The following is a 22,794-nucleotide window of genomic DNA, read 5'->3' as shown; positions in this document are numbered from 1 at the left end:
CCCTTGGCCTTCTCCGTTGCCAGACAGAGGCCACTTGCAAACTGGAGGAACAGCACTTCATATTCTGCTTGGGCAGCTTACAACACAACAGTATGAACAGTGAATTATCTAACTTCAAGTAATACATCCCCCTATTCCCTCTTTCTTTCCTGCACCCAACATCCCCACCCTGGTGCCCTTCCATTTCTCCCACTATTTCCATCACCCTGGTCCCCCCCCCCCTCTTTTATACACTCATCTTCCATTCCCAAGCCCCCCATTTCCCACCCCCTCCCACCTTTTGCTCCCCCTCTTTCACCCTCCCCCTGTCCCGTTCTACCAATATCCCTCCCTCTGGCTTTACATTTCATTCCCCTGCTTATCTCCTTATCTGACAGCCTTTTGTCTCCTATTCACCTCTAGTCTTTGTTGCTTACTCCACCTCTCTGCCAATCAACCCCCCACCACCAGTATCCACCTATCACTTGCCAGGCTTTGACCTGGCCCCCACCTCTCTTTTCCCCCCTTCAATCAGTCCGAAGAAGGATACCGACCTAAAACATTGATTTGTATTGTATTGTAATTAATGTATTAGCCAAGTATGTAAAAACATACAAGGAATTTGATTTGCCTTACAATCATACCAAAAAAGCAACAAGTCACACAATTACATAAAAATTAACATAAACATCCACCACATGGAAGGCAATAATGTATTATCTTCTTCCCTCCTTTTCTCCCGCGGTCGGGGCAGTCGAACCATCGGGGCGGTTGGAGCTCCCGAAGTCGATCCCCAACAAAGGGACCGCCAACTCCATGATGTTAGGCCGCAGTGCGGATGGAGATATGATACGGAAAAAGTCGCATCTCCGCGAAGGAAAGAGATTTAAAAAAGTTTACCCCCCCCCCCCCTCACATAATACAAAACCAAAGATACACCAAAACATATATTTAACAACAAACTCAAAACAACAAAAGAAGAAAAGGAAGAGACAGACTGTTGGCAAGGCTGCCATCATACGGCGCCACCTGGTGGGCTGTCCATTCCCTCTCCAAATGCTCTCTGACCCACTGAATCTTTATCATTAACCTTTATCATTTGCTACACCTTTTTATTTCTAATCAAAAACAATGACTTTTAAAGTGTTCGTTTATTCCCCCTTTGGGCATGTATGGACCTGTGATATTACACACCTTCTCTGCTTGAACAGTTAGACAACATTGAACAACGTGCTGCCCAAGATTTGCTGAAATGATATCAAAATCGGGCTTGTAACCACCAAGCATTCTCCTTCTTAGAGCCATTATCCATGCATTAGACAGATAATCTGACTCATTTTCAGATTTGGGACAGGTCAATACATTCAATGAGAAAGCCAAATCAAATTTCCAAAGTAGAGAATAGAAAGCAGCAGTCACAGTGTCCTGAAGAGCTGTTTTAATTAATCCCTATTCTATCAATTGCACCAGATGGCTGGTTTAGTCATTTTGTTTTTACGCTTAGCTAAGCAGAGCACAACATCCATCTAATTTTCAAACTGCCATAACAATTATGATTCATGTGAAACTAAGGCACACACAATAAAAGCCTTGACTGTTTACACAGATCCCTCTTCTCTTTGCTGACAAGGTGATTCCATCGGTGATAGCAAGAGCATTATTTTGGATGTCACATTAGCAGCATTAACACAACCTGCATACCCTTTGCATTATCAGTTTAAACAGTTAATGGCTTGCAATTAGGTCCATTTCTTGGAACTTGCAGCTGTTTTTAAGCAAGTTGGTCCTTATATTATATAATTCAGTGTAATCTAATCTGATCTTAATATAAAAAAATAAAGTGACGATGTATGTTTCTAATGTGACATTTTATTGCATTTTGACAATAGATCTTTTACCATAAACATTAACATATCTACGCTCTGATTTATTATCTACGCGCATTGTATTTACAGGCCTGTTGTGTTGCTGCAAGAATGCCATTGTTCTGTTGTCGGTACATGTGCCAATTAAACCCCTCGTGACGCTCATCTCAAGTTCTGGTGAATTAATTTTGTTTGCTTGCTTCAAAATGTGCATTGTTTTTGTTTTAAATACCATAATTACTAGAAGCATGGCCACATGTGAAAGCTCATTGCCATGCTTGACCTGGACCCTTTGTTAGTTCATCTGGAGGAAAGCCCAAGGTGTATGTGAGGTAGAATAGGCCATACACACATGCAACTGGGCATATGGGCCATTCCACTGCAAGCTCCTGCCCTTCTGATGAAGAGCGATCACAGAGACAATGCGGTGGGCAGCAGATTGAGGGTGGGAAGGAGATGATGACCAGTAAAGATGGGAAATTGGTAAGAGGGTCCCGATGGCAGTTTGGGTGTAAGAGATTAGAGGGAGATAAGGTGGATATACAGATTAGCAGGATGAAAGGAAGAAGGATACAGAGAGGCAAACTAAGACTCATCAATATTGACCAGGTGAGGATGGCAGTTTTAGGTAATTCCAAATAGCCCTCAACCATCTGGTTAAGCCCTGCTACAGTAGTCAAGGAAAGGCACAAAGTACTGGGGTAATTCATCAGGTCATGCAGCATCTTTGGAGCACGTGGGTAGGAATCGTTTCAGGCACAAAATGCTAGAGTATCTCAGCGGACCAGGCAGCATCTCTGGAGAGAAGGAATGGGTGATGTTCCAGGTCGAGACCCTTCTTCAGACCAATCTGTCTGATGCTGTCTGAGTTACTCCAGCATTTTGTGTCTTGTCTTCGATTTAGACCAGCATCTGCAGTTCCCTCCTACACGTTTCAGGTCGGGACCCTTCTTCAGACTGAAAGACTTGAAATGTCACCAATCCATGTTCCCCAGAGATGCAGTCTGATTCACTGATTTACTCCAGCACTTTGTGTCTTTTTAAAAATGTAAACCGGCATCTGCAGTTCCTTGTATCTCAGCATTCAAGGCTTGTGCTATTCACAGGTGCATGGTTGGATTTTGTGCAAACGGCAAGACTCATGGGTTTTACCCTGGCTGATGTTCTTGCAAGCATCCAGCAGTCTTTGTAGTTGCATTGTATTTAATAGATGCACCACTTGCACACAATGTTCCAAATATAATCCGCCTTTAGAGAAGATTCTCGTGTGTGATGCATAAAAATCTGGCATTGCCTGAGAGAAATTAGTGTTTTTATCTTTTAAGCATTTTATTGGAAATATTAGCTTAAATATCCTCGGGCAATGGTGAATGTTGTTCTCTTGATATAAGTATATTTAACTTTGTTTTTCCAGGTGAGAAGCATCAGAGAGATTATGAGATAATTACTTTAAGTAGCTGTAGAGCCTGATACATCATCTGTCCTAAATGGTTTGTCTATCAAATTCATTCTTTCAATTATTCTACCTATGCTCATTACTCTCGGATCTTGCTACTGCAATATTTCAAGCCATTGGCAATGAAAGTGCTTCTGCTTGGGTATATGATATTGTTGACATAAGGAATTGCAGATGCTGGTTTATAAAAAAAGAACACAAAATGCTGGAGTAACTCAGCAGGTCAACCAGCATCTCTGGAGGGCAAGGATAGTTGAGATCCTTCTTTAGACTGATTGTAGTGGGGTCAGAAAGCTGAAAGAGAGGTGTGGCCAAAGTCAGACAAGTCATTGATGGGTACAGATGAAGGGGGGTTGGACAATAGACAATAGATGGAGGAGTAGCCATTTGACCCTTCGCGCCAGCACCGCTATTCAATGTGATCATGGCTGATCATCCCCAATCAGTACCCCGTCCCTGCCTTCTCCCCATATCCCCTGACTCCGCTATTTTTAAGAGCCCTATCTAGCTCTCTCTTGAAAGCATCCAGAGAACCTGCCTCCACCGCCCTCTGAGGCAGAGAATTCCACAGACTCACCACTCTCTGTGAGAGAAAGTGTTTCCTCGTCTCCGTTCTAAATGGCTTGCTCCTTATTCTTAAACTGTGGCCCCTGGTTCTGGACTCCCCCAACATCAGGAACATGTTTCCTGCCTCTAGCGTGTCCAAGCCCTTAATATTCTTATATGTTTCAATGAGATCCCCTCTCATCCTTCTAAACTCCAGAATGTACAAGCCCAGCTGCTCCATTCTTGGACTGGGAGATGGGTGGACAAAGGCCAGAGATGAAAAAAACAAAGATAAGGTAAGGAGTGGAGTCAATTGTGAAGAGGAAGGAATACAGGTGGAAAGGGGAAGGGGACGGGATAATGGCCATTGTTGTTGAGTATAGACACAAAAGGCTGGAGAGAAGGAATGGGTGATGTTTCCGTTGAGACCCGTCTCAAGACCCGTCTAGACCCGAAACATCACACATTCCTTCTCTTCAGAGAAGCTGCCTGTCCTGCTGAGTTACTCCAGCACTTTGCGTTTATCTTTAGTACTTTGCACATTATATTATGTATATACATATAACATATACAACATCTCTGACAATGGAGGAGGCCTAGGACAGAAAGGTCAGTCTGGGAATGTTTTGGGGAGTTAAAATGTTCCTGATCTCCCAGTTGCTGAACACTTTAACTCCCCCTCCCATTCCCACACCGACCTTTGTGTCCTGGGCCTCCTCCATTGTCAGAGTGAGACCCAATGCAAATTGGATGAACAGCACCTCATATTTCGCTTGGGTAGCTTACATCCCAGCGGTATGAATATTGACTTCTCAAACTTCAAGTAAGCCTTCCTTTCCCTCTCTGTTTCCATCCCCCCTCCTTTCCAGTTCTCCGACCAATCTGACTGTCCCTCTCATTACATGGTATCTCTGTCTGCTTTGTGTCACCTTCTCCTCGTTAACAATGGTCTATCTACATTTTCCTTGATCTGCATCTCTATTGATCCCTTACACTTCCTTTTCTCTGTAACTCCCTCTCCCCTTCCTTCTATTGCCTGTCCTTCTGAGTTATTCCAGCATTTTGAGCCTATCTTCGGTGTAAACCAGCATCTGCAGTTCCTTCCAACACACTATTCATGTCCCTGTCTAAATGTTTCCTAAATGCTCTAATTGTTTCTTAAGCTGCAACACAAAATGCTCTCACGGCATAGAAACCAGTTTAATTATGTGTGAATGTTTTCACAATTTCCTTAAAAATCATTAGCCAAGACTATCATCATTCTTCTCTCACCATGGTGTCCTATGCCAGAGAACACACACGTTTCAGTTGATATACAAAGTGATCGGCAGTTCTGCAGTTAGCAATGAAGGACGTAGCCAGAGGGAGGCCACTGACCCAGTATGCTTAAGGGCCCAATGGAACAGATTGTTGCTCTTCCCACATGGGTCAAAGTCAGGATGATCTACGACGTCTTGTGCAGTAAATGGATTCACCCCGAAGTGCTGCACATTGTGCCGATAAACAACAGCAGCTTGGATTTGTACTGCACTACTGGTGCAATAAAAACTCCCTAGGCATTTCACAGGAATTTTATCAAACAAAAGACCAAACTGAGCAGCTGTTGCATTACAGTAGATGATAAAAATGCTTTGTTAAAGAGAGATTTTAAGGGGCAATTAACATGGGGGCAGAGCCAGAAGATATTGACTGGAGATTATTCATTGTCAGCAAGTACAATTATCATCGTGACATATTTATTTCTGCTTTGAACCATCATTTGCACAGTCAGCAAAACAGAAGTTCCTTTTTTGCACAACACCAACCACCCCTTTTATTAACAATGCCAATGAATACTATATCCTAGCAATAGACACTAGAATCAAAAATCTCAAGGCTGCCACCCACTTTGTTGCTGGGAATCATTTTGACAAAAAACATCTCTTTTCTGGAATATGTGCACTGTTTTGTTGAAGATGTGTAGTCTTGCTCAATAAATCAGTCAGATTCTTGATTCTGCATAAGCCATTTAGAACGGACACGAGGAAACGTTTTCTCACAGAGAGTTGTGAGTCTGTAGAATTCTCTGCCTCAGAGGGCGGTGGAGGCCAGTTCTCTGGACACTTTAAAGAGAGAGCTGGATAGTGCTCTTAAAGATAGCAGAGTCAGGGGATATGGGGAGAAGGCAGGAACGGGGTACTGATTGGGGATGATCAGCCATGAACGCATTGAATGGCGGTGCTGGCTCGAAGGGCCGAATGGCCTACTCCTGCACCTATTGTCTATTGTGTTAAGAATATATGAGACAAAGCTGGCTTCAGCTGCGCAATGATCCAATTTCATAGCTGGAGATGTGTGGAAACTTATTTTACGCAATGAGTTGGTCTGGACTGCAGTACTCTTCCTGAAAACAGATTGAATAGCAACCTTCCAAGGGAATGTGATAAATAATGAAAAGAAAATATATAGGCTGATAAAAGCGTCACACTTTGGGAGTCATTGTATGGCCTTCTCTGTGCTGTATTATTCTGTTATCCTTAATGACTATGAGAGGTTTACCAATACCTAACAGATGACTACAGTTGGTGAGCGTGAGAAATTCTGATGGATGAAATGTGTCATTCTTACTTTTCATGAGTACCTGACTCTGTTTTCATTTTCACTCCTTTTCTCTATGACATAGATCACAATAAATCATTTGACCAGAGATTATAATTTTTTTCCTACATATCAGAAGATGACTACCAGAATGTTTCTATTAGGCCCAAGAATTAGGGTTAGTACCCAGTGCAGAATTGGTTGTCAATACCACTTTCCACAATTTTATCTATGTGTTAAAATGCAAAGCATCTCTCTTGACTTTTAAGTTTACTTGATTTGTTTTACAGCTGTATGAAATCTCCAATATAATAATAGTGCAAACTGCCATGTTGCTTGTTATCGCCCTCAAGGCATTTTTGTTAACTTAAATAAAGGCTTGCTGCCAAAAAGATCAATGCTGTGGTTTTATATCCAACATGGATAGGACAGATTTAGAGGGATATGGGCTAAATGTAGGCAGATGGGACTAGCGTAGATGGGACATGTTGGTCGGTGTGGGCAGGTTGGGTCGAAGGCCCTGTTTCCATATTGTATGACTCTATGACTCTATGAGTCTATTAGGGGTGGATATCATGTCTGATTGTTCATCAGTCGGCATTTTTGGCAATGAAACGTTCTATCTTTTTATAGGAAACACATCCTGCGGAGCAGAGAAAATGAGTGTTACCCAGCTACATCAGTGAAGCAAATAGTTCGGTAGAGACCTGGTCTCTAGGTCACTGTATAGAGAGAAATTGGCACTGACAGACAGACATGTTTACAGACTGAGGTGGATTGAAACTGGTACAGTAAAAAAACATATTTTAAAAATTCAAGTATATGACACAGTTACATCAAATTTACATTCTGCACGAAACCAAAAGCTGCTTAATTATACAGTCAATGAATGCCTGATGAGAGCAAGTTATAACAGCCCTATCATTTTGCTTCTTCTGTACACATCTATTTTGCCTTATTATATGTTGGCATGTTATTTTTTTGTCTTTGTATGAACCAGGACATCAATAAAACCTCTGTGTTTGGCAGCCGCGCTCCCCTACCTTGCTGCGTAGCAGCCCCCCTGTTGGATGCTCCGGAGTGCTGTATTCTGAAGAGCTCTTGGCTTTGTCCTTGTTGTTGTTGGGTTCATTGTCTTTGATGATATCATATTGCCTACAAAACAAAGCTATCACGCCTGGCAAACAGCAGAAAAGAAATAATCAATTGTCAGTCAGTGTTAAGGATGTAGAACTAACGGACGGGAGGCACAGTGGCACAGCGGTAGAGCTGCTACCTTACGGCACCAGAGACCCGGGTTTGATCCTGATTACGGGTGCTTTCTGTATGGAGTTTGCACGTTCTCCCTGTGACACGCATTGGGTTTTCGCCGGGTGCTCTGGTATCCCCCACATTCCAAAGGTTTCCAGGTTAATTGGCCTTTTTAAAATAATTGCCCCTAGTGTGTAGTGTTTGTGTGATCATTGGTTGGCGTGAACTCGGTCGTCTGAAGGGCACTGTTTCCACGCTATAATTCTAAAGTAAACTAAACTAACTAAGCTACATTGGTAGAGCATGTGTAAGAAAAACTAACACCTACACTCCATTTCACAACAACAAAAATCTTTCACACCTATTTATCATATTTAGTATTTCTGTTAACTCTTAGATACCCACATGGTGGGGAGCTGGTAGATTAACGCGATTTTGTTTAAGAAGGAACTACAGATGCTGGAAAATCGAAGGTAGACAATGGTAAATGCTGGAGAAACTCAGCTGGTGAGGCAGCATCTATGGAGCGAAGGATATAGGCAATGTTTCGGGTCGAAACCCTTCTTCAGACTGATGTGAGGGTGGGGGGGGGGGGGGGGGGGGGAGGGGGGAGGGGGGGGAGGGGGGGAAGAAGACAGGATTTATTGCTTTGAGGGCATTTTGCAACATCTAATAAAGATCAATCCAGCCCAATACTATTTCACTGCCAGACCCACTGAGTTACTCCAGCACTCTGTGTTCTCTGTAAGATTCCAGCATCTGCAGTTCCTTGTGCTTCACTGCTCATGCCTTTGTATGTTTGGCATATCAAGTGTTCATCCAATAGTTAAACGCCCTCTTGTCTTTGCTCTAAATATTAAGGGAAACACATTTATCCTATTTACTTACTGTCGACCTTTCATAATTTTATAGGCTTCAATTAGAGTCAGAGAATACAGCATGGAAACAGGCCCTTCAGCCCAACCAGCCCATGCCCACCAAGATGTCTCATCTACTCTCGTCTCACCTGCCCTCATTTGGCTGTTATCCCCCTAAACATTTCCTATCCATGTATCAGTCCAAATGCCTTTTAAATGTTGTTATAGTACCAGCCTCAACCACTTCCTCTGGCAGCTCGTTCCACGTATCCATGAAAAATCCATGAAAATGTTGCGCCTCAGATTCCTGTTAAATCTTTCCCCTCTCAACTTAAACATAGGACCTCTGGTTCTAGATTCCCCTAAACTGGGTAAAAGACTATGCAACTACCCCATCGATTCCCCTCATGAATTCTCCGCTCAGCCTCCTCCTCAGAAAAGGATAATGCCAATTCCATATTTTTCTGTCTGATAACTAAAATTCTGGTAAAATTCCACCATTCTCACAAATCTTCATTGTCACAACCTCTTGTAATGTCTGCACACAGTAATCTAGGTGTAGCTCAAACGCTCCTCTAAGGATTAGAGCACAAGGGTATGCTGCATTATTGGAGCTACTGCAGTTTAGGTATTTACTCAAGGCCCCATTTGCTCCCTTGGGTAAATGCAAAAGATATTGTGACACAATCATGAAGATGAGGTGCATTCTCCTTGGCAGACCAGACAATATTTAAACCCCAATCCATATGAGTGCATATTCCAGACTTCCCACATTATTACAATAGCTAAGGCATTTAATTGACCGTAAACCACTTTGGCAGATCCTGAGGTAAAGTTACCTGTATAGTTTTAACATGTTGCTGTTTGCTTATTATTCTTTGCTTTGGAATTGTGCAATTTAGCTTGACGTTATTGGTGACACTTCAGTGATGTGCAGCTATCTGTTACATAGCTGCACAAAACTAAAATTGTTTTTGCATAAAAACGTATGTATCAGGAATGTTTTCTTCCCGTTACCAGATTTCTGCTGCACTTGTTTGGTTCGTATGTTTTTGTTATCTACTTAATATTACTCATTAAGATATGCTGCAACTACTTCATTCAGTCCATATAATGAAAGGGGGCTTTGGATATCTTATCTGGTTTGACGTGTGAGTTGCTCTGATTGCTTCTTTAGCCTAAGGGAAATGAGACCCAAGCATCTGAGGGACAAGGAGGATGCTGGTTATATGATACGAGCTGCAGAGCAAGTGGTGGGGCACTTGAAAGGGCATTTGACTATGTACTTGGGTAGGTAAGGAGTGGAGGGACACAGGTCTAATGGGATCAGTAATCAGGTGGACACAATGGTTGGATTGGACAGGATGGGCCAAATGTGCTGCACGACTATGACTCTCTCCGTCACTCTGTGCAATAATACAGTAGGTCACCTGAAAAATGCCCCGAGTCAGTCTGTCAGAAATGGGAGAGTGAATCGTACTTGCAGATCAATCCAGCAGATGGAACTGTCTAAAATAGCTGCAGGCATTGGTGGGGAAAAGTATAATTGCTAAAGCAAGTGACCTTTGTTGCTCATAACTCAGTTGACATTGCAGCAGTGACTCGGGTTCCTGTCCGCAGGTGTTGTGTTTATCAAAAATGGATTGCACTGGGAAGCATTCTCATCCATTCAAACTAAAGCATGAAGTAATGGATCAGCACGGAGGGAGGGAGTGGGCCGAGTCATTTACCACTGGAGATCATTATTGACAAATGACAGGAAGGTTCACATCTATACCTGGCTCATTAGCTCCCGGAAAGAAAGAGCTAAATTGATATTTTGTTTGTCCAATCTATGTCAGTATTCACAACCCCAACTAACAGGCAACCGACATGTTATAAGTGACCCAGTGCAATTAATAAAGGTGGGCTGGGCAACTGCAGCCCTAGTGGAGGCAAAGGGGAACATAGGCACAGCTACTGTGAATACTTCTGAAGGTGGAGGGGGTGGTAGCTATGTAGAGGAGTTTGGTGAGTGAATTATAGAAGGCAAAGGGCCAGACATCTTAAGGGACTCTTATTGTTTGCAGGGTGGATTCAGTAGAGCCAGGGGGTGTTTAGTTTAGTTTAGTTTAGAGCTAAGTGTGGAAACAGGTCCTTCAGCCCACCAAGTCCATGCTAACCAGTGATCACCCTTACACTAGTTCTATGTTATCCCACTTTCGCATCCTAGGGGCAATTTACAGAAGCCAGATAACCTACAAAACTGACAATAGACACAAAAAGCTGGAGTAACTCAGCAGGACGGGCAGCATCTCTTTAGAGAAGGAATGGGTGACGTTTCGGGTCGAGACCCTTCTCCAGTCTGAAGAAGGGTCTCGACCCGAAACGTCACCCATTCCTTCTCTCCAGAGATGCTGCCTGTCCTGCTGAGTTACTCCAGCTTTTTGTGTCTATCTTCGGTTTAAACCAGCATCTGCAGTTCCTTCCTACACAACCTACAAACCTGCACGTCTTTGGACTGTGGGAGGAAACTGGAGCACCCAAAGAAACCCCCCACAGTCACAAGGAGAACGTACAAACTCTGCACAGAGACCACCTGTAGTCAGGATCGGTGGCTCTGTGAGGCAGCAGTTCTACCGCTGTGCCACCGTGCTGCCGAATATCAGCGGGAGTCGGGAACATCAGTGGGGTGCAGGAGGTCTGGAGAGTTGGTGTAATGATTCTGTTGGAAAATGGAATATCTAATTTCATGTGTTTGAGGACACTGAAGGTTAAAGACAGGGGTGGTGGAGAAAATACGAAGAGGAAATTAATTGCAACATGGGAGACTGGTAATGAGAACGTTTCAGAAGCAACACTGTGAGTTGATAAATGAATGAATCAGTTTTGTCACAAGGGAAGCAGTAGGATTGAGACAGAGATGGTGGGAGTGTGTGAATTATGTGCTGTAATGATAGATAGGTACCATGTGGGATTACAAGTGAAATTTAAGTGGTGTTATTGGTACTTGTAAAATAATTTGCAAATTGCTAGATCTACAGGAGTCGGGCTGAACTGGTTAACAGGTTAGTAAGCATTTGACCCACATTCAACATGCATCTAATAATATTCTTAAATAGGGCAATAACAATATTAAATATCGAACAAAGTGGTTTGAATAATGGTTGCCGTATTCTTGAAGTGCACGTGAAAAGACTTTGTATTTGATGTGTAAAGCTCGGACCTTCTCACAGTCAGACTGAACAGCAAACCATGCAGGAGCAATGACACATTTCCTTGTTAGCCAGGAGGATAGCAGGAGCAAAACAGTCCCTCACCTGCCCACATGACTAGAACAACCACAATGATGATCATCTCTCCTGTTCTTAATTGTGTGGATCGCCGCTGCAGTATCTTTGTTGTCACCTCATCTGTAAAATAGAGGATGAAAAGACTGAGTGACAGACATTAGATTAAATTTATGTCGACGAATGAAATTGCTGAGAAATATCTGAACATTTATCCTGGATGTACTACAGTTTCTATTTATACCATAATGCAGAGCACCTTCCCAAAAATATTTAAAAATACAGTGCACAATTATTAAAGAAAAATCACTTTTTTTAAAATGTCATTAAAATATATATTAGATATATATGTGTTTCTGTAAATACAACACAGTAGTGAAACTGAAGGTCTCCTTATTTTCCTGTTTTTTATGCAATATTCACATTGTTTCATATCCTGTAATATAGATCATGGTGTAAAGTCAAAATAATGAGATGAAGCAAAAATTAAAAAAATCTGTTTTTACAAAAGAAAAATATCAGATATGTCCCTGTGTTTTCTTGCCTTTATTGCGTGACATTTTTCAAGCAGGATTTCATCAAATCCTTAGGCTAATTTCTACCAGAAATATAATTCATTAATTTTGCAATTAAATAACTCTACATAAGCCAAATTCTGATTATGCTTATTATTTTTTTCATTTATCACCAGGTAAGCTGTTTTTTTGATGCCCCATTTTTGCAGCAGAACGTGAGTAGCTGTGTCCCTTTGGTCACGTATGAAATGTGTGAATTTAAAGCAGTAACCATTTCTATATTTACTGTTTCTTTTTTTATTGGTTATATTCTGTGTTAAAGCTTTCCATTGAAATACTTAATAATGAATGGAACTTGAAATCATGAAAACAAAGTTGAGTTTGCCCACCTTATTTTAGCTATACCTCATTCTATTGTGTCCCTCCCCCCCCCCCCCCCACCCCACTGTTGAGTAACGTCGTGAATGCTATTATAGCGCTGTAACTTTTTTTTTGCACTCGTCGCGATTTTAACACGATTACAATGACCCTGGCGTGAACTACAGGCCTCGTGGTGGGTTAGGTGCCGACATCTTTGTAAGGGAGCTTAGAAATCAGTAAGTACCTTCTATGTCTTAGAAATATTTTTTTTTCTCGTTTTTTTTCTCCAAAGTTTGAAAAGGTATTTTGGTCGATTTTGATCACAAATTAGCTCATAAGGATCATAGCCCATTTTTAATGCTAATGGTATTTCATCATGGTTTAATAACTTTCAAATTTGGCCACCATGTCACTGTTTGTTACCCTTATTTACAGAAACACCCATATATAGAACCTGTAATTGGTATTAATTTAATAAAATGTATACTTTGTATGCAGATTGGTGATTGTGATGAATTTTGCAAATTCAGTAGGTTTTTCCCTCCAGCTATTGCCATGTTGGATTTATTTCCTACTCTCCCTGCCTCCTCTCCATCTCTTTATCGCTCACCATCTGCTTCCTTGTCATTGGAGATATTTGTTTTCAGGTTTGACTGCACCCCACTAGTGAGTCTAACTTGGCTACTACACGGAAAGTGTCTGTTTTGAATTTTGAAAGAGAGGGAGGGAGGGGTGATGGAAAGAGAGGGAAGGAGAGAGAGAGGGGGAGGGAGGAAGAGTGAGGAAAGGGGAGAGAGAGAGATAGATAGAGAGAGAGAGAGATAGAGAGAGAGGTAGATAGATAGATAGAGAGAGAGAGAGATAGAGAGAGAGAGGTAGATAGATAGATAGAGAGAGAGAGTGAGAGAGAGAGAGAGGTAGATAGATAGATAGATAGATAGATAGATAGATAGATAGATAGATAGATAGATAGATAGATAGATAGATAGATAGATAGATAGATAGATAGATAGAGAGAGAGGTAGATAGATAGATAGATAGATAGATAGATAGATAGATAGATAGATAGATAGATAGATAGATAGATAGATAGATAGATAGATAGATAGATATAGAGAGATAGGTAGATAGATAGATAGATAGATAGAGAGAGAGAGAGAGAGATAGATAGAGAGAGAGAGAGAGGTAGATAGAGAGAGAGAGAGAGATAGAGCGAGAGAAATAGAGAGAGAGAGAAATAGAGAGAGAGAGAGAGAGAGAGATAGATAGAGAGAGAGAGAGATAGAGAGAGAGAGAGAGAGAGAGAGAGATGTAGAGAGAGATATAGATAGAGAGAGATAGAGAGATATAGATATAGAGAGATAGAGATAGAGATGGAGATGCTGATAATCTTGAAAAGGAATTAGTTGAAGTAATGCCTTTTATTGTTTGGCATTTTAATGCAAATGTAGATGCGTAGATGCGTGCAAACAGAGATGAGGTGCATGCCAGAATGTTATTTGTCCATTTAATACAGCTCTGGGAATTGTTCTTGCCCAAAAGAATCTGTAAAATTAATAAGACTGGGAAATAAACAGATGTTGTTAAGAGGCAATCAAGAGAAACGCAATTTAAAAGGCAATGTTAAATCCAATCATTCCTGTCATTAGAGCTTAGTTTCCTCATGTTACTTCAGTTCAATGCTGAGAGGAGCAGATGCAACACTGAGGGCAGCCATGAACTGCCCACTGTTCACCCCCACCTACCGCCTGCAGCCCAGCTCAGCAGCATTGCCAGCGGCTTTGGAGGGCCCAGTGATTCCGGACATCCACCCACATTGATATTACATGGGATACAAGTTATAATTTAGAAGGTTTTGGCGATTCATTTCTGGGCCCTTGCTCAGGCCATGTTGTCTCCTTTCTCCAGAAGCTGGTGTAAAGCCAATAATTCTTCCTTGGCCTTAACTCTGATGCAAAGTCAGGGAGAATGTTCAGTGAGTTTATTGTCACGTGTACTCAGATACAGTGAAAAGCTTTTGTTGTGTGCTCACCAGACTGCGGAAAGACAATACATGATTACTGTCAAGCCATCCACAGTGTTCAGATACATGACAAAGGGAATAACGTGAATAACGCTTAATGCAAGATATAGTCCAGTGAAGTCAAAGATAATAATAATAATAATAATAATAATGGATGGGATTTATATAGTGCCTTTCTAGAATACTCAAGGCGCTTTACATCGCATTATTCATACACGCCTCAGTCACACTCGGTGGTGGTGAGCTACTTCTGTAGCCACAGCTGCCCTGGGCAGACTGACGGAAGCGTGGCTGCTAATCTGCGCCTACGGCCCCTCCGACCACCACCAATCACTCACACACATTCACACATAGGCAAAGGTGGGTGAAGTGTCTTGCCCAAGGACACAACGACAGTATGCACTCCAAGCGGGATTCGAACCGGCTACCTTCCGGTCGCCAGCCGAACACTTAACCCATTGTGCCATCTGTCGTCCCAAGATAGTCCTATGGTCTCCAATGAGGTAGATAATAGCTAGATAGTAGCTCAGGACTGCTCTCTAGTTGTGGGAGGATGCTTCAGTTGCCTGATAACAGCTGGGAAGAAACTGTCCCTGAATCTGGAGGTGTGCGTTTTCACACCTCTATAGCTCTTGTCTGATGGGAGAGGGGAGAAGATGGAGTGGCCGTGTTGAGATTGGTCCTTGATTATGCTGCTGGCCTTGCCGAGGCAGCGTGAGGTGTAAATGGAGTGGTCAGGATATTTAAAAATTCGTATGACTATGTGTTTTTCAGTTGCTAAAAAGACTTAAGTGCCTGTCCCACTTGGCCGTCATTCGCGCGCCATTTACGCGACCTGCTAGCGTGTGGGTAGCGTGTGGGTAGCGCGTGGGTAGCGCGGGACGGGCGCATGGAGTGGCATGGAGGAGTGTGGTCTTCGACATTATTAGCGGAAAAAAGTGGGCCCCTTCATTGAACCTGTGGCCCCCTAAATCCCCAAATTTGTCTGTGGCCCCCCTGAAATTTGCCATGGATATGGCCCCAGGTTGGGAATCACTGCCTTACAGTACTGAGGCCCGTGTTCGATCCCGACTATGGGTGCTGTCTGTATGGAGTTTGTACATTCTCCGCATGGCGGGTTTTCTCCGAGATCTTCATTTTCCTCCCACACCCCAAAGACATACAGATTTGTAGGTTAATCGGCTTGGTACAAATGTAAATTGACCCTAGTGTGTGCAGGGTAGTGTTAATGCGTGGGGATCGCTGGTCGGTGCGGACTCAGTGGGCCTAATTGCCTGTTTCTGTGCTGTATCTGGATCTCTGATCTAAATTAAACTAAAAAGCTGGATGTTCATGCCTTCTATTTATTTTACCATTGTGGGATACCAATGTATAAACAAATAATGCTTTGTCTGCAATTCTTTCATTTATTATATTAGATTGTTTAAAACGATTGCCTCTGATTAAACAGAGAGCTAAATGTCACAGGGAACGCAAGTATTTATACATTAACATGCCACAGTACTATTTCAAAACCTTTTGAGTTGAATACAGATTCCTCATGTTCAGCAGTCAAGATTCCTTCTGTTACAATATCTTTACTACTTGTTAAATAATCAAGAATCTCAGTGCTTCAAAAGGTTGCCCTTTCATGAAATCTGTAGTAGATCAGGCAGTATTACCAGAGGTACCAGTTAAACAATAATGCAGGAAGCTGGGCAACGATAACACTCACATTATTACTGATTGCACATTAATTTTTTTAATTGGTAATCATATTAAATTACTCAGAAAAATAACTCCAGTGTGCAAGATGAATAAATCAAAATTTGTTTTACGCTAAGTTATTGGGTATGTTCAGTTCAGTTTAGTTTATTGTCATGTGTACCGAGGTACAGTGAAAAGCTTTTACTGCATACTAACCAGTCAGCAGAAAGACAATAGATGATTACATTCGAGCCATTCACAGTGTACAGATACATGATAAGAGAATAATGTGGAGGCCAGTGGAGGCCAAGTCACTGGATTGATTTAAGAGAGAGTTAGATAGAGCTCTAGGGGCTAGTGGAGTCAAGGGATATGGGGAGAAGGCAGGTAGGGGTTATTGACGGGACGATCAGCCATGATCACAATGAATGGCGGTGCTGGCTCGAAGGGCCGAATGGCCTCCTCCTGCACCTATTTTCTATGTTTCTATGTTAACGTTTAGTGCAAGGTTAAGCCTGTAAAATCCGATCATATATAGTCGGTATGTTTTAGTTCATCCATGCAATTTGATAATCCGATTGATTAGTAAATAATTTCAGCAAAATCCCTCCATCTACAGTACAATCTTTGTTGTTTTGATGCCAGCACTTTGTTATTATTCCGAACTAATAGAGAATGCTATAGGTTTATAAAATTGATTTATAATGGGAGCCGAAGCTTTCTCCTTTGGTCTGCTCTTCGAAAACATATTATTGCAGCACTTACCTCTTGGGTAATGGTTACTTCCTTTATAATATTTCCAAGGACATGTATATGTTTAGGGTATAATTGCACTACGCAGCCCATTTGGATATGAAACATGCACCATAAAGAATGTAAATGGCAAGGGAATGAAAACATATATAATTGAATTCAATATTACAGTAGAAATTGAGGATCACAGTGTAAATGTTTCATAGCCATTAGTACAATGATATTCCTAGTAATAAAGTAGTTGCTTTGTGCTTATTATTATTGCTTTTGTACATTGCTTGTACTTTATTGCAGCAGAATGTGCAGGAACATTGCAGCCCAGTGTGGAGTAAACTCAGTCACAGAACCAGGACATCCTCCACAACTCCGTACAAGGAACTGCAGATGCTGGTTTACAAAGAAAGACACAATGTGCTGGAGTTAACTCAGCGGGTCAGGCAGCATTTCTGGAGAACATGGATAGGTGACGTTTCAGGTCAAGGTCCTTCTTCACATCACACTGTCTCTAAATGAGAGGATGTGGCAGAGGAAATGTCACCAGGGTCCCCTTAGCCAATGGCTGTGGAATTCATTGCGACAGAAGGCCGTGGAGGCCAGGTCAATGGATATTTTCACGGTGGAGATTGATCGGTTCTTGATTAGTAAGTGTGTCAAGGGTTATGGGGAGAAAGCAGGAGAATGTGGTTGAGAGAAAAAGAAAGATCAGCCATGATTGAATGGCGGAGTATACTTGATGGGCTGAAAGGCCTAATTCTGTTCTTACAGCATATGAAATTATGAAAGTCCAACATTTAGTACAAAGATAATATTACTTAATAGAAGGGTTCTGCATTATTAAGATTATAATCAGTTTTCCGTAACGTCAATTTCACAAATTCACATTATTCACAAATCTTCAGCAATCCAGGATGATGTAGAGAACCGATTTTAGTTTCATTATCACCATTTAAAAAAACCCATAAATAACATTTAAAACCTTATTTTCACCCACAATAACAATTAATGAATTAGTCAATTTATGCTAGATTCTACTCATGGGAATAATTTTTTTCTTCTTGCCTCCTTCTAGATCTTCCTCTAGCTCCTCACCAATTTTTGTCCACTTTACTCAATTTCGTCACTTTAAGCAAACTAATGTCCTGATCATTGAATCTGATTCTTAGTGATTTTCTAATCACTGAGCTTCCATTTCCGACCCCCCCCCCCCAATCGCTCTCACTGTCAAGAAGTCCCCCACTTTAGGTACTGTTGGGGGCTCCTTTCATAGCCGCCATCTTATTTGAAAATAATCATCAACGATTCCTTTGATCTGTTGAGACCCCTACGAATCTTTTACTGACACTTCCTTTCCAAGGTTGTTCTCTTCCAAATCTTTCTGATATTTCAAATAATCCTTGTGTGGATCTCACCAATTTTAGACTTTAGACATAGTCAATGTGACTATCTGGAATAGAAAATCTATTTGATTTCCCCTTGCCTGACACAGCAACAAAACAACATCAGTTGTAGCCACAATGGCCAAAATAAAATGATTCTGATGATGCTTCAACAAAGTGAATATCAATGAAACGTCAGTGTAGTGAGGAACTGCAGATGCTGGTTTACATTGAAGATAGACACAAAATGCTGGAGTAGCTCAGCGGGATAGGCAGCATCTCTGGATAGCAGGAATGGGTGACATTTCAGGTTGAGACCCTTCAGACTGATCGTTATAGCTCCTGTCAATGATTCTTTCCATTAGAGGTGGACACTAACTCCTGTAACACACTTCACCATGATGTCATTAGTGTGAATTGGTTTGTTGGTGTTGTTAGGCTGAAATGAATGATTATTGTCAGTCAACAAGCTACACGTTTTAGGTAATTTATTCACACTTTCACAACACACAATGTTTTGAATCGTTCATGTGTTGTAGAATGCAGTAGTAGTCGGACTGAACTTCAATCATTAAAATGTTCTGTTACCTTTTAAGGCCAATTTCTCAGCTTCTTTAGCGGTCCTGAAGGAGATGGGCTCACTGGCTGGGCTCACACCGGTCAGGCTGATGGACTGCACGTGGACAGTGTACTCTGTGTCCTCCTCTAAGTCCCACAGCATGCAGGAGCGCGTTGTGGTATTCACTTCCTGGATAAGACGTAACATTCGCACGTCCTTTCTCTGGAAATCAAAAGTATCCTTTCAATACTTGAATGAAATAAAATTGAACTTTGAACATTTATCATTTATTTGAACATCAGACTCCTGAACCTATCATCCCAGAGGTGCTGCCACATACAATCGCTATTAACTTTATCTCATTCTATTATTGCACTTCAGTATTTATTTTGCACTACTTCCAATTTCGCTAGAACATTTGGGCCATTCTGCTGGTGTGCAGTTGTCATTGTCAATATAAATATTCTGATGGATATTAACATACTGATGCTGGTCGGCAAACTGCAAAAAAAAACGTTCTAGGGAACGCCTGGAAAAAAATGTTCTAGGGAGTATAAGGAATGTAGGAATACATTCCCTAGGAGGGAAATCAGGAGGACAAAAAAAGGACATGAGATAGGTTGGCAGATAAAGCAAAGGAGAATCCTAGGTGATTCTACAACTATATTAAGAGTAAAATGGCACAAAGTGAGAGAATAGGGCTCCTTCAAAAAAAGAGTAGTTGACTATGTGTGGAGCCAAAGCAGTTGACAAGGTCTTAAAATAATATTTCTCATCTGTATTTACTGTGGCGATGTTCATTGAAGCTAGGAAAACGACTCTAGAAGAATGATGGGTGACCTTGCAGAGGTTTACAAAATCACGAGTAGTATAGATAGGATGAATAGTCATGCCAGATGTCGAGAAGATTTGATTACAATGCTTAAAAAAATTATTGGATAGGTACATGGATAGAGAAAGGTTTCGAGCGATATGGGCCAAAAGCAAGCAAAAGGTATTTGCTCAGGTTGACAATTGTTTGGCAAGGACTATATAATTCTGTGACAGTAATATTCGATTCCTTCTGAAATCTTTATAGCATTGCACGAAGAGAACTCAAGATGTTTATTTTTATTGCTGTAGATAAATAAGTAAATAAGCAAATAAATAAATAAATGGATTGATGAATATATAGATAGATGGACAAGTAAATAAATACATGATGGTTAGGAGCACTGCTGTGAATTATCACTACATTAACCGAATTTCCCCCAAAAAAGAAATTCATTAAATTTATAGTTTGTTACATTAATGATGTCTTCAGACACATCTCTGTGTTTTTTCACTTTATGTTCAAAGTACAATGCAAGTTTACAGAGCTGTGCCTCTGTGTAACTGTGGGGGTTGTATTTGGAATGATGTTATTTGTAAGTATCGATGAGATGTGCAGGAGAACGAAGGTCATAAGTGATCAGAGTAGAATTAAGCCATTCGGCCCATCAAGTCCACTCCGCCATTCAATCTTGGCTGATCTATCTCACCCTCCTAACCCCATTCTCTTGCCTTCAATCCATCACCTCTAACACCTGCACTGATCAAAAAACTATCTATATCTGCCTTAAAAACATCCACTGACTTGGCCTCTACAGCCTTCTGTGGACTAAGCCTGTTTAACTGACCAAACCTCCTTTTGGCCATGACTGACACTCAATGAGGATATGTGTTAGAAGGAACTGCAGATGCTGGTTTAAACCGAGGATAGACACAATATGCTGAAGTAACTCAGCAGGACGGGCAGCATCTCTGGACAGAAGGAATGGGTGACGTTTCGGGTCGAGACCCTTCTTCAAACTGGTTAGTGATAAGGAAACAAGAGATATAGACATGATGTGTTCAAGTGAATTTATTGTCATGTGTCCCTGATAGGACAATGAAATTCTTGCTTTGCTTCAGCACAACAGAACATAGTAGGCATTTACTACAAAAACAGATCAGTGTCCATATACCATTATATAAATATATACACACATGAATAAATAAACTGATAAAGTGCAAATAACAGATAATGGGTTATTAATGATCAGAGTTTTGTCCGAGCCAGGTTTAATAGCCTGACGGCTGTGGGGAAGTAGTTATTCCTGTAGAGATAAAGAACAATGAATGAAAGATATGCAAAAAAGTAACGATGATAAAGGGAACAGGCCATTGTGATAAAGACAACAGGTCAATGAATATAAATCTATTTGATGGAAGAGGTGCTGGTCAAATGTTCTCTGGACATTAAATGTAGAAGAAATGTTGAAGATGGATAAAATGGATGTCCCATAAGAAATTCATAGGATTTTGAATAATACAGGTTGTGAAAATAGGATTTTCCATAATACAACATTAATGGATGACTAATGTCCTTCAGTGTATTCATGACTGCCAGGGGGGTCAAGGAAAGGGCGTTCACGTTGCAATCCTGTTTCCACCAATCTTTCTACCACTACGCCCAAGAAGCACAAGACGCCATTGTATGCAGATGCCGAGAAATGTGTTTGGCTCTGACTGAACAATTTCTAATCTTGTAATGTGGACTCGATAAGAAGAATGACTGCCAGAAGCTTCAATTAGCGAGTCAAAGGTCCTCATATCCATCTACATGGTGCTGCATCCTGTGAGCTGATTTTCATATGGCTGTGTTAACCACTAACATGTGTTAATCAGGGTTGCCTTAGGACACATACGGTAAACAAGTCAAGTATTTATTGTCAGATGTACAAGTGAGGTACACCTACAAATCCCACCATGAATTCTATATTCTCCTGAGGTTTACTGAAGGGCATTTTGTCTTTGTCACTCTTTAGACTTTAGAGATACAGTGTGGAAACGGGCCCTTCGGCCCACCAAGTCCACGCCAACCAGCGATCTAACCGTGACCAGCTATCACCCCGCACACTAGCTCTATCCTACATACTAGGGACAAATTACAGAAGCCAAATAACCTATAAACCTGCACATCTTTGGAATGTGGGAGGAAAACAGAGCACCTGGAGAAAACCCATGCAGTCATAGGGAGAACGTGCAAACTCTATATAAACTGCACCCGTGGCCAGGATCGAACCTGGGTCTCTGGCGCTGTAAGGCAGCATCTCTACTGCTGTGTCACTGTGCCACTCTGACCACAAACTCAGCGCTGGCTTTAATATATCAGCTGCAACCATCCTCATTGCCCCCGGCAACAGAGAAACACTGTTTATCAGAACAAATGTTGACCTAAAGAAAATGATCAGGACTTGGGTCGACTCAGAGCACTGGCTTGTAGAAGAAATCCATGGCCACGAACAACAAAGGATTATTGAGAAGGCAAGAATGAGAGAGAGTTGGCAGTGTAGACAAATGGAAAGTCACAAAAAACTGGAGTAACTCTGCAGGTCAGGCAGCATCTCTGGAGATTCTTTAGACCCGAAACGTCACCTCTTCCTTTTCTCCAGATATGCTGCATGACCCGCTGAGTTACTGCATCTTTTTGTGTGTATCTGTAGTTTAAACCAGCGTCTGTGGTTCCTCCCTAGACAAATAGAAAGATAGCAAAGAAGAACGGTCTTTTACACCATTTTTATAACATAGTAGTGGGCTATAAATGAAGGCTTGAGACTTTCAGCATGTTATGCCCTCATGGCATAAAATAAATCATTTACACAATGAACACACTGATTACAATAAAAGTATGAAGGAAAAAGGAATAAAAAAAGTTTAAG

At 41.4% G+C, this 22,794-nt stretch overlaps 1 protein-coding gene across 1 annotated transcript in view; it reads right to left on the bottom strand.

The window, feature by feature from the left end:
* Nucleotides 1-22,794, bottom strand: part of fndc5 (fibronectin type III domain containing 5) — a 60,363-nt gene that overhangs the window by 379 nt on the left and 37,190 nt on the right. The window contains exons 3-5 of the mRNA XM_033045150.1: nt 19,102-19,294; nt 11,831-11,923; nt 7,467-7,600 (exon numbers count right to left, since the gene is read on the bottom strand). Of these exons, the coding sequence (XP_032901041.1) occupies nt 7,467-7,600; nt 11,831-11,923; nt 19,102-19,294 (420 nt within the window). The remainder of the gene's footprint in view (nt 1-7,466; nt 7,601-11,830; nt 11,924-19,101; nt 19,295-22,794) is intronic.

Source organism: Amblyraja radiata, chromosome 27, assembly GCF_010909765.2.
Source record: "Amblyraja radiata isolate CabotCenter1 chromosome 27, sAmbRad1.1.pri, whole genome shotgun sequence".
Lineage (NCBI taxonomy): Eukaryota > Metazoa > Chordata > Chondrichthyes > Rajiformes > Rajidae > Amblyraja > Amblyraja radiata.
Note: the sequence above shows the minus strand (reverse complement) of the source record. Positions and strands in the feature narration are given on the sequence as shown.